This window comes from Chiroxiphia lanceolata, chromosome 3 (assembly GCF_009829145.1).
Source record: "Chiroxiphia lanceolata isolate bChiLan1 chromosome 3, bChiLan1.pri, whole genome shotgun sequence".
NCBI classification, from domain to species: Eukaryota; Metazoa; Chordata; class Aves; order Passeriformes; family Pipridae; genus Chiroxiphia; species Chiroxiphia lanceolata.
Window position 1 is genome coordinate 10,705,250 of NC_045639.1, and position 13,039 is coordinate 10,718,288.

At 39.4% G+C, this 13,039-nt stretch overlaps 1 protein-coding gene across 1 annotated transcript in view; it reads right to left on the bottom strand.

The window, feature by feature from the left end:
• Window positions 1-13,039, bottom strand: part of WDPCP (WD repeat containing planar cell polarity effector) — a 148,008-nt gene that overhangs the window by 99,559 nt on the left and 35,410 nt on the right. The window contains 3 exon segments of the mRNA XM_032681648.1: window positions 1,784-1,834; window positions 2,662-2,705; window positions 4,363-4,447. Of these exon segments, the coding sequence (XP_032537539.1) occupies window positions 1,784-1,826 (43 nt within the window). The 5' untranslated portion in view covers window positions 1,827-1,834; window positions 2,662-2,705; window positions 4,363-4,447.

The following is a 13,039-nucleotide window of genomic DNA, read 5'->3' on the forward strand; positions in this document are numbered from 1 at the left end:
TGAAGTTCTTCAACAAATTTTAATGTACAGCACACTATTGTGGAAATTCTGGTCTAATACATTAATTCTAGTAACCAGGAGGCAAAGCTTCCTCTGGAGTTGCCAGTAATTGGCTTGTTTCATGGCTGAGAATCAGGCTCTAATAACTTGTGAAATTTCTTCATTTAAAAGTGAGCAGTTCTCTGTTCATAAGTGTACAATAAAAACCATGAGAAACTAGAACACATTGTTTAAAATCTGTTCCTATTTAAAGGAAACCTGATGAAAAGTTTTGAGCTCCAGGCTGTCAGTTTGTATGCCAGCTTCCAGATTGAATGACTCAGCAGTTATGCTTAAACCTCCCTGCAAAAAGGAGCTTACAATAGGAGTGCTATAGAGTGAAAAAAATGAAGGATTTCATATCTCAACAAAAGAGGACACCAGCATACAACTTCTCTTTGTGTTTTATTGGACTGAAGCCAGTGTTGGTAACTGTTATGATAATATTAATTAGGCATGCAAGATCACATTTTCAGTGGTTGCCTTCATAAATACTGGAATATTTATCCACATATGCAAAATGGGAAATTGCCTGTGCAGACACCAAACTATCTGTACAAATCAACAGCTGTGAATAAAGTTCCCCAGTGCTCCTTTTTCCAAAATGTGCCATGCAGGCTTTGTGCCAAGGGCACCCCTGTATTCAGAGCAATGAAGTGCAGCAGCTTGTGCTCCTTTTGCCTGTCACATGTATAACACGTAACAGCCAGGGCTGGCATGTAATGGGCCTGCTTCTCCTTTCATACATGTAAGGTAACGCTACACTGAGCACAAGGGATGTAAACCCATGATGCTCCTCCCTGTGTGCAACTCTTCCTCACCTCCCCACCTTTACAGAGCTGTGTTGATTCCCACTGACACACAACCCTCTGCAGTGGGTGTAGATCGACCACGTGGCTGCATGAGCCTGTACACCCATCCCCAGCGGGGCTTCAACCTGCTCCAAACACACTTAATGGTGCTGCAAAGAACTAATCCTTCCAGAACACATTTTGCCTTCAAATGTGTGCACAATTCCGTGGAAATTTTCATTCTGGTAACAGCATAGATATTCCTTGGTGAAGTTGTCTAAAAAAAATCAATTAGATTTTTCAGAGTTGTCATGTAACAATGTCTGAACATTAATGAATGCTCTGAGCAATAGTAACTATGCAGGAGTTGTAAAACTTGAGCTAAAGAAAAATTGTACTAAATATAAAAAATCTTTAACTGCCACAGTACTGCTGTGTGGTAGTATGAACTGAAATTGCTTTGAATCAGATAATGCAGGAACAGTGTAAATCTTTAAAAGTTAAAAGCATTCTATGAAGGCAGTTGATTATTAATCTGGAATTTGATTTGGCTGAAAGTAATTAAGTTATAATTTTCAGTTTTAAGGTAGCTGGTATTGCAATTCAAGAGCTGATTGGGAAAATGTTTATTGCTCATCTGCTAAGTAAAATTTCATAAGGAAAATCTGGATTTTTTGTGATTCTTTTTGACACTGGATTTGAGAAGCAATACATGCTACCATGCTTAGTGACAGAAAAAAAAAAACCAGATTGCAAATATACCAGGAAGGAATAATTACAAATTTTCAATTGTCTTGTGCTGTGTAGTTCTGTGACCATCTATCTTGGATGACATGTGCAGAAAGTTACATTAGAAGCAGTCTGAGGTTATTTTAATGCTTTTCCAGGGACATCAGTAATCCAAATTAACAATTTGGCCTTACTGCAACAAGAAACTCAGAAAATATCCTTACATTCTGCTAGCTTTTGCTTCTCTTCTAAGTAACTGTGCTTCATCTGTGATGCTAAAGGAAAGAGGATGAAAAGAGGAATGATAATCCTTACAAGTGCTGTCAGCAAATACTAATATTAGAGGACGCACACAGTTTGATAAAACACAGAAATTCACCAGAAAAAATTAAGACAGCCCCAATGTTTTCACCTTGTAAGGGAGATACCTTAAATTCGCAGTGAAAGAAAGGCTTACAGAGCCCAGCAGGTGGGCTGGTGTTACTGAGCCCCCCCTCTCCAGACAGTGAAGGGAGCTGCAACTGAGCCCAGGACTGGGCTGAGTCCGTCTGTCTATCGGCAGAGCCACGCAGACAGCAGAGTGTGGACCACAGGGATGACTGTGCTACCCTGGACCCAAAGAGGGGATAATTCCAGCCCAACAGACCTTTGGGCCCTGTGGTGAAACTTGTAGGATTAACAGGATTAATCAGATAAGGAAAATGGATCGTTCTCTCTGAAATGGCCATTTCAGATAGCAGGCAGGTGCCGAGGCTGGACTGGCACTGCGGCGCGTTCGAGATGCCCTCTGCTGGGTCCCAGCATGTGCTGGGCTGAACAGAACGTAGAATATCTTAAAAACATAAGAATTCAGAGTATAAGTTCCCACTGATGTTTCTAGTGGCATAAAGTGAATATTTTTCCAATTTTTTTTCTTCTCTGCTTTAAAAAGTTTTCAAATACTCTGACATAAATTGGGAGAGGGTATCTTTTTCTGTGCTTCCTTACTCCATAGAAATAACGATATATATATTAACAAGAAATTCAAAGCTGCATTTTTGGTGTCAATCATTGAACATTTCGAGGTTTTGTTTAGTTTCACTTACGATTATTTATATTTTACCTGGTTCTTTCTTGTCAGAGTACTGGTGGATCCCAATGTCTCATCTACACAAATAAATGTTAATATTTCATTATGGATGTGACACTAGAAACAGAACACAGCTTAGCAAGCAAAGTTCAGCATCTCAGTTTTTGCCAGCTGAAACAGTGTCAGGTATTAAAATACAAGCAACAGTGAAAAAAACTCCAGCATTCAGCCTGAATACCATTAGGACTTCCAAGAACCAGCAGTCAAGGCATGAAAAAGGATGTGACAAATTTATTTGGAGCTGTCATTACCCTCACATACACTTTGATTCTCTTCCAGCTGCCAACATGCAAAAGTATTTTTACCACCTCCTAATCAGCATATTTTGTGTTCTTTCACATGGAAAGGTAAGGATCACAGTGAAAAGTGTACCTTAGAATAACTTAAAATGTTTTCTAATGACTGACACAGCTGAGTTAAAGACAACAGTATTTTTTAAGATTGATGAACTCATAAAGCTGCTCTTTCAAAGGATCTAATATTCTTAATCTATAGGTAATATTGTCTACCTGGTTCCCATGGCAAAGAAATTTGGATGTTTCAGCTACATTGGGACTGCAACCACACCAGTCACTTCCTGATGTGGCTGACAGGTAAATGGTTGGGTGTGCCAAGGCAAGATGCACTGACCTAAAAGACAGTGTTACACTGCATCTTTTTTAAAGCTTGTCACTGCATCCATCTCCTTCTAAATTAAGACATGGCTATACCATAGAGAGAAATTCTGTACATGGAGGAAGAAGGTAGGAAGGCACTGAAATGGCAGGCAGGTTTTAAACCAGGACAGCAGTCCTCCCTTCTGCCTCAGAATTTTTGAACGAGGTCTCTAGGCAACGAATAAATGGAAGCAAGAAGGTCAAAAGTGGAAAACAGGCACAGCAACACACTCACAATAAATCACAACTGTGATTTATTTAAACCATCAGACTTCTATGAAATACAGCTTTTGACTTTTTGATGTTATTTGTTGTTACAGAACAGCTCTCACACAAAGATGGGATGTCAAAGGCATGTTGAGTCAATATTTGAATAATAGTGTTCAACTGAATATCCACTGATTATTCAAAATAATATTTCAGCAAAAGTATTGTACACTACAATTGGTATGATGTGTTATAAATAATATTTTGATGTGGTTCACTTATAAATTAGTGGCGTTTTTTCAGTATTATATTTTAGCAATAGCAAGGCAAGACGAACGAAGGTAATTTCTACAAGGCTAGTAATTAGTCATGTGTCTCCTGGAACAATCAATTAATAAGATAAATATGTCCTTGCAAGTATAAAATTTCAAGTAATTATGCAAAATACCCGAACATGCAGTATTTTCTTATTTGTCCATTGAGTACAAATCACAATGCCTCTGCAGATCACTCGACTATAGATCATTCACCCAAAATTACACTAAAGCTTACAATCAAGTAGACTATGGCTTCCTGAGAAGAGAAATGCATTCAATTAAATATAATCTTAACATTTTTTACTTGAAAGGATGCTCCAGTTCTGTGGCAAGATAAGCAAAGAAGCTGACCAAGTTCAAACACCATATTGCTGCCTAATTTTCTTTCCCTTAAGTATAAAAAACCATTTCATTTGAGTAGTCAGAATTTTATATTAGTTTAATATTCACCAACAAGCTTTGATGTTTTGTTTTAGTAACAGGTAAGAGCTCACCTCTAATACGTAAGTTGGTCTTCAAAGACCACAGAAACATCTCAGTCAGGAAGAAGGACATCTGGTGACATATGGGGCCTTAGGACTGGGAAAAGAAGGAGAAAACCTCATGAGTCAATTTATTACCCTCTACCACCTGAAACTGCAGGTATTTTGGAAACTAAGTGCTAGAAGAACCTAGCACTGACAATATTTTGTTGTATGTAAGCTGTTGCTTTTGACCACAATAAAATGAATAATGCATGGGAAAGAATAGGATAAGAAATAGAATATGTCTATATACACATCATACACAGACACAAATCAACATTTCTTTAAATGTGCTGCTCTTATTGAAGTAAAAAATTTTATTCTTGATGCGTCTCATATACACATTATAATCTATTTTTACTTTATGGTTATTACCTTGACGTACGCAAAAGTGAAACCACTCTTTAAATATCCGGTTTAGATAGGAAAACTTCACTGTCAGGCCAAATTTTTTAAATGCTGTACATTGGGAAGTGTCAATATAGTAAAGAAACAGCTTTGAACACGACATCTGCAGATATTAGTTATAGTGCCAAAAGCAACAAATGATGTCTTCCTAAATAAAAGCACTTAGAATAAATCAATTAGAACTGACAAAACAACAGATGTTAAGTATATAGAATATGAGTTGAAATATTATGTACACTGGCTACTTATTAAATGTTTGCTATGTTTTTTTAAACAATCCATCTGAATATTCCCACCAGAGGATGTTTGTGTTTCAAAGGAGAATTGGGAATATTCCAAGACAAAGTACACAGCAGACTTCCCCGAGTGATTTTCTGCAGTGGGCCACCAGACGAATGACTTTCACTGCTTTCTCCAAACCCAAGGATCCACTGAAAGCTGGACTCAGCACTGATATTTACGCAACTTTAGGATCACTGTTAATGTGGTACTATGCTTGAACTTTTTTCTTTTTTGAAGTAGACTCTTAATTTGCTTTCCATGAGTGCCATTTAGACAGTGAATCAATTATGAGATGATTGCAGATTTTCTATCACATAGACTACCAGACCTTTGTGTCAAGAGTGCCATGAAGAAAAATATGTGCAAGAATCTCAGGTGGCAGCAAGGAAGCTATCATGGTCCCAGGAGAGCTGGGAGACCTTGAGGCATTATCACTCAAGCTAATGTGTATGTTTTGAAGTACTGCCTAATCACTGAAATAGCACCAAGTGGAAATAGCATTTTCTTTCCACTGATCCCCAAACCAAAAAGTCTTGCTGACTTACTAAATCCCATAGTTCTATCAAAAAAAAAAAAAAAAAAAAAGCAAGCTCACAACATAGATCTAGTAAATATACCTTCATCTTGGGTGAGAATGAGGTTTGGAAAAAATCAAGATTAGTAGCATGGTGGGCTGTTGAACATGGGAACCATTTTGGTATAAATATGGATGACAGCAGCCCATCTTTCTCCATATGGACTAAAGTAAAAGAAGACTGTACATTATAATTTTATCTATTTTCTCTTTTTTTTCCTTACTTACTTTAGCAAGTGAAACAAAACTTGCATTTCCCAGGGCCCATAGATCCTAGATCAGAATCTCTCACTAAGAGGAAGTCATCAAATTGAGCGACTTTCTCAAAATCCTACCATGGCTTGACTTAAAAAACCCCTCACAGACCTTTGAGTGGCAGATGATCTGTTCAGCTGGAGAGAAGGCACATTGCCCAGAAGCAAGGTGTGTGGGGTGACCCTGATGGGACACCATGTGCCCACCAAAGCCACTCTCACTCCCCTGCTGAGGGGACGGAGAGAGAAAATATAATGAAAGGCCTGTGGGTAAAGAAAAGGGGGAGATCACTGACTGACATGGGCAAAACAGACTTGACTTGAAGAAATCAGTTTAATTTATTACCAAACAAAACAGAGCAAGATAATGAGAAATAAAATCATATCTTAAGAACACCTTCTACCCAACTCTCTCTTCTTCCTGGGCTCAACTTTACTCTTGATTTCTGTACCCATTCCCCCCAGTTGATGGGGGCTGCAGTCACTTCATCACACTTTGCCTCTGCCACCCCTTCCTCCTTGAGGGGAAGACTCTTCATACTCCTCCCCTGCTCCAGTGTGGGTCCCTTGTACAGGGTGCAGTCCTTCAGGAACAGACTGCTACAGCGTGAGCCCCTCATGGGAATACTCCTATTCCCCCATAAGGAATAGGCTGCTCTAGTGTGGGGTCACAAGTCCTGCCAGCAAACCTGCTTGAGCATGGGCTGCTCTCTCCAGGGGGCTACAGATCCTGCCAGGAGCCCGTTCCAGCATGGACTTTCTATTGGGCCACAGCCTCCTTAAGGCATCCCCCTGCTTGAGTGTGGGATCCTTCATGGACTGCAGGTGGATCTCTGCCCCTCCGTGGACCTCCATGGGCTGTAGGGACCCAGCTGCCTCATCATGGTCTGCACCACAGGCTGTGGGGACAGCTCGGCGCCTGGAGCACCTCCTCCCCCTCCTTCTTCCCTGGCCTTGGTGTCCACAAGGTTATTCCTCGCATATATTCTCACTCCTCTCTCTGGCTGCAATTTGCTCTTGCACTGTAACTTTTCCCCCTTCTTAAATATGTTATCCCAGAGGTGTTACTACCATCACTGATGGGCTCAGCCTTGGCCAGCGGTGGGTCTGTCCTGGAGCCAGCTGACATTGGCTCTGTTGGACATGGAAGCTTCCAGCAGCTTCACACAGAAGCCACCCATGTAGACCCTCTCCACTAAAATCTTGCTGCACAAACTCAAAACACAAGCTAAGACTAGAAGACTTTGGCATGACAGATAACCGAACATAAATTCCCCGAATTATTCCAAAGCTCTTGTATGCAGGCTGCATGGGCATTTCCAGTTGTGTCCTCCCAAGCCTTCCCATAATACTGCCGTGTGCCTTCCCAACCGACAGATCAGAGACGACTTTCAAGTCCTTATTTTTTTCACTGTTAGACACACGGAGGGAACTTGCCAAAAAAACAGAAGTAAGTTTTCAAGTGAGCCCTAAATACCCAGTGTGCAAGACGAGTACTTTTCAAAAATTTGTCCTCAAAAATGTGAAAAAAAAAAAAAGTTTGTAAGAAAATGTCAAAACTCAGACTTCTAAAGAACAGCCCTTCAATTCCACACTGACAAAGCAAAATTCTCAATGTACCTAAAAAGGGAGAAGAGATTTTGTCAATTGTTATAATCTTGAGTTTAGCTTTTTTCTGTTCCCTTTCCTTGGACTCTGAACACTCACTAATCAGCTAATTATTGGAATGCTTGTTACTGTTGTGCCAGTGAGAATGGACATCTGCCCAAAATACTACTCCAGTCTAACAAATTCTAATCTCAAATACCTTCTGATTAGTTATACTCTACAAGGGGAAAAAAAAGAGAGAAAATTTGCTTCTGTGACAAAATATGGCATTGTAAAGTCTGACTATTTTGTTCAGAGGAATTATTCTTTCTTGTTCCTTTTGAAGGAATACATGCTAACTTTCAGAGTTATGCAACTACATCTCACCATTTCCCACATCATTATATTCCAGCACAATGGGGATGAGGATGATGACTACAAAGTGACCTTTCTGTATTTGAAAAGTGCCTCTCAGAACTTACAATGTTCCTTCAACTCCATGAGCTGGGCCCCGCTATTGCCAAGAGGTAGGTAAGAAAACATAAAAATTCCTCTCATTGAACTTTAAGGACTCCATCCTTCCCTCTATAAAACTGATTAGAATCAGGAAAAAAAAATGGGATGAAATAACTCTACTGTTAAGGTAAAACTGGAATTGAATTTACCAGCTGTTCTTTTTCTGGCTCACACAATACAGACTGTGTGCTTTCACAATATCACGAACAACAGGGATATTTTAGTGGTTGCAAAAGCTTACTGACAAATGGAGATGTTTTGCAATGGTCAGCCTGTGCCAGTGTCTGTGTTGATTGTTTTGTTTAAGAAAAAAATCTTCAGTTTAGTAAATCATCCAGAAAATAACTGCCTGGCCCCTCTGAAACCTCAACAAATGCCAAAATTGACATCAGGAGTCCTTTCTGACACGTCCAGTAGAGACGCTGTCATGACAAACAATTATAAACTGTGCACTGCCTGAGTGATTTGGGGCAGTGATACTGCATTTCTTGTCTTTCCTGGGAGAGTGGGGTGCTTATGAAAGGCAATGCTCAGCTCCTGAGATGAGCGCATCCCAAGAACATGACCTCTGAAAACTAGGAGCAATCTAAAGCTAGAGAAAAGGAGATACTGACTACAACAGACCATCTGAATTTTGTAGTTCATGTGCCAGAAGCATGGTTTGGTGTGACAATATTATCTGAAATGCCCCTCTAAGAGTAAACTGCAGGCTACAGGGCAGCATTTGATGACCTATTCCACTGAAGGTGGGCCAACATGCTCCCAGAAACACAATGTTCCCAGTGAAAGAGCAATAAATAAGGGCAATCTCCTCCCAAATATTGCTGTAGTTTGGGATACACTCCTAAGGAGTGGAAACAAGGTGAAATACAAAGCCAGTCAGAAAGCAGGTCCCTCTGTGCTTTGGCAAAGTTACAGAGCTGCAATGGCAAGTGTACATATACTAGTAAAGGTGCTTCAGATGTGGATTTGGGCAGATATTATAGGACAGAAGGCCCAAATAAAAGAAAATGCTGTAGGATCAATTTTCACTACTCACGTGGTATCAGAATTTCTTGGCAAATAATAAAATACCAGGGATTATTTTATAAGAATTGTCACAGAGCATCCTTTTGTTTTCTCCTATTCCATAAAATCACACAGTCATAGAACATCCTGAGTTGAAAGGGACCCACAAGGATCACTGAAGTCCAACTTCTGGTCCTGCACAGGACCATTCCCAAGAATCACATCATTTGCCTGAGGTATTGTCTAAACACTCCTTGAACTCAGACAGGCTTGGCGATGTGACCACTACTTTGAGGAGCCTGTTTCAGTGCCCAACCACCCTCTGGGTGAAAAACCTTTTCCTAATATCCAACCCAAACTTTCCCTGACATAACTTCAGGCCATTCCCTTGGATCCTGTCACTGGTCACCAGAGAGAAGAGATCAGTGCCTGCCCCTCCTCTTCCCCTGCTGAGGAAGCTGTAACTGCAATGAGGTCTCCCCTCAGTCTCTTCTTCTCCAGGCTGAACAGACCAAGTGACCTCAGATGCTCCTCATAAGGCTTCCTCTCTAGGCCCTTCACCATCCCTGAGACCCTCCTTCAGAGAGGTGAGGTCACCTCAGTGCAGAGCAGAGTAGGACAATCACCTCCCTTGACCAGCTGGCGATGCTTTGCCTGATGCCCCCCAGACATGGTTGGCCCTCCTGGCTGCCAGGGCATGACTGACTCATATTCAACTTGCCATCAACCAGGACCTCCTGGTCCCTTTTTGCAGTGCTGTTCTCCAGCAGTTCCCCAGTTTGTATGTACATCCAGGGTTGACCCGTACCAGGCACAGAATCCAGATTGCTTTTATTAAAAGAAAGTGTAACCTTATTTTCTGATAAGTAGAGGTTCTAATCTTCATTTTTTGCTTCGCAGTGGCAAAGTCTTGAGATCAACAGAAGCTTTACAAACAGCATCCAGTTCAGGGTCTCATTCACAGTGAGACTGTGGTTAAGCACAATGGTGAATTCTATTCTGTCATTCAAGATCAGATCAAAAATGCCGTGGCTACATAAAGCAAAAGACTGACCTGATCAAATTTGAATCAAATGGGTTATTAATTCTTCTGTAATGGCAACTGCAAAATTGGCTTTGGTAGTCCCCATTCTTTCCACTGTGTTGGCTCCCCCATGCCTCTGCTTCCAGATCACCACTGCAGTTTGGCACCTTCCCCTTTATAAGCAGGCTTGGGCTCATCTTCTTTTTCCTCCCTTTTCTTATATGCTCATCGAACTCAGAATCCTTCTCACCTTCTTTCTGAGCCTAGGCCATCCCCTCCTCACAACTACCGGGACTGAAACTACCCACCTGAGATCTTGGCTATCTTCAGTAGCATAGTGAGCTTTATTCTTATATTCATTTATTTCTCCTTTAAATCCCTTTTCCACTGAGAAAAGAAGTGTAGATTTTGTAGTATAAATGAAAATCAGATCCCCTGTCACTAAGACCAACCTCTGACTTTAAGAAATAGAAATACAGGTATGCTTCCATAAATCTATTCAGTACATAATAATTCATACTATAATACTGGTGTATTTAAAACTAACACAAATAAAAAGTTGATCAATTATCATAAATCTGAACCTCTAGGCAAATATTTACTCTTGCTACTTTCTTCAGAATTTGATGACTCAGAATATTTTTGCCAAACACATGAATGAAGCAAATTCTTTTAATTATTCCAACTTCCCCAATCTAAATAGGAAAACTATTTTGTAGATGGGTGAACAACACACAAGAGCTGTATCGAAATACACAGTGAAACTTCTATTGTAAGAAAGGCCTAAGTATGGTTTGCAGAATAATCATGGAAAGGAAATACATTATCTGATAACTCAAGAATTCTGGCATGAAAATTATACATTGTAAATTTATTCCCATATGCTGTGAAGTTGCAACATGTTCCATTGAATTATTTTTTGTGAGGCTTGTTTTATTGTTTTGTGGGTCTGCAAATAATCCTCTTTTTTTTGCAATGACAACTGTATTTAATGAGTTTTCATACTTTAAGCTATTTACATATTTACTAATGAAATATATATATAACTCCTTAAGAACATTAAGGCTATTTGTCATATAGTAAGAACATTGAAAATCTGTAAATGCTGTAAAACCGAACAAACATTTTATCTCCAGTTGATATCAACTAAGATTATTTCTTGCATAATTAATTGGCAAAAAAGCCACAAGAGCCATTATTCAGAACGGGAATTGTTGGATGAGACAGCTGTCCAGTTCATCCTCTGAGCTCTGAACTACTAGATAGAGTGTGCTGTCTACTAGATAGAGTGTGCTGAAGTTCAAGGACACGTGCAGAAATACTACAGAAAATTTACTTGGGGGTAACTTGTTGCCACCAAATTGCTTGCTCCTTTGTCAAAACTGAAGGGAAAGTTTTTGCCGAGTTGTCACCCAAGTAGGTGATGACAGGATCAGAAACTGAATTCTCCTGCCACACTACCGTTGTTCTTACTTTCAGAAACACACTTCCAATAAACGTTATTGGTGTTTCGAAAGACAGCTATTGATTAACTGAACAGATAATAAGATTAACAACGTTTAAGCAGAATTAATTTGAGGGAGGTAATGCCATTTGTCAAGAAGACACTTAAGTTTATGTATCAGCCACACCTCTGACAACACCGATGAGGCTAGGAACCATTCTCCAATTGATACTGCAGGCAAGTATTACAATCTATAACAACTCTCAGACAGAGTGGGTGTGAAAAGTTAAGAAGGTCACAGAAAATAGATATAATTGACCTGCGTTTTTACTTCACAGAGTGAAAAGTTCATATACACATTTTGATAAAGACCCTGAAGGCCTTTATATAAACCAGATAGCAGATAAGTGATCCAAACTGTAGATATCCAGTACTGACACATGACATAAGGCAATTACAGAAGTACTAAATGTCAAGCTGTTCTTCGACATTCTTTTAGATAGTGATTTCTGTTGTAAATAAACCAATTTTTCAATACTAAAGGTCAGCAGGTCATAAAATTAAGGTCGTAACAGTTATTTCTTACTGTCAGCCAAAGGAGAAGGAAACAAAATCTTTCTTTTTTCAAGCTAAGCAGAAAGGAGGTGGAAGGACCTGCAAATAATCCAAGCACGGGAAAAGTCCTTGTTCTGCTGCCCTACCATTGTTGCGACTCCTGTTTGCAAGGAAGGAGGTTTATATTGGTTAAACTCAGAACACCAGTTCACATTGGAAATTCATGGTGTAAATGAGTGGGTTTACAGCAGTACTGCTGACAGCAGATCTGAATTGTTTCTTTCTATTTATGCCTCTATGCATAGGAATCTTAGTTCATCAGCTGCCTTGCAGCATGGGCTGCTACTATTAAACAGTGACCAGAACAACAGTTAAGTCCAAAGCAATGGGTTAGCCACAATTCAATCTGAATTTTAACTATACTTGCACCTAAGCAAATAAGATTCTTCTATATTTTTATGCAGTGCTTCAGATTTATCTATCACACAACTAACCAGATCTGTACGGATGTCACTTAAAGAGCAGCACTAAAAATACAGCATGAACATCTATTTAGTTTTCCATTTGTTTATGTGTCGTACCAACAAATTTCTCACTGAACTGTACAGCTCTTACTTTTAACATTTCATACACTTCATGTTCACCGAGTGTGTATTTAAAGAATTTTCAAAAGAATGTTCATAAACACATTGATTTAATTCAAAAATCTTGCAAATTTGCAAGCTGCTTTTAAAAACAGAAATGTACTTCTGAGTATATGGTATGAGTTGAATAAACTTATTAGAAACAGACAGATTATTTTTAGATCTTCAATATCTTTAAATGTATTTTTTGCATTCTTTCCTAGAATGTTCTGTTATTTAAAAAATTTTCAGAAGCTATTTTACGTTGACCTAATTTGTTTAGATGCAGGCAATAAATTAGGCAGGCAACAAATTAAGCTTCACTAATACTTGAAAATCACCTTTGAATAGCCTTTTGCAAGGCTCATTGAG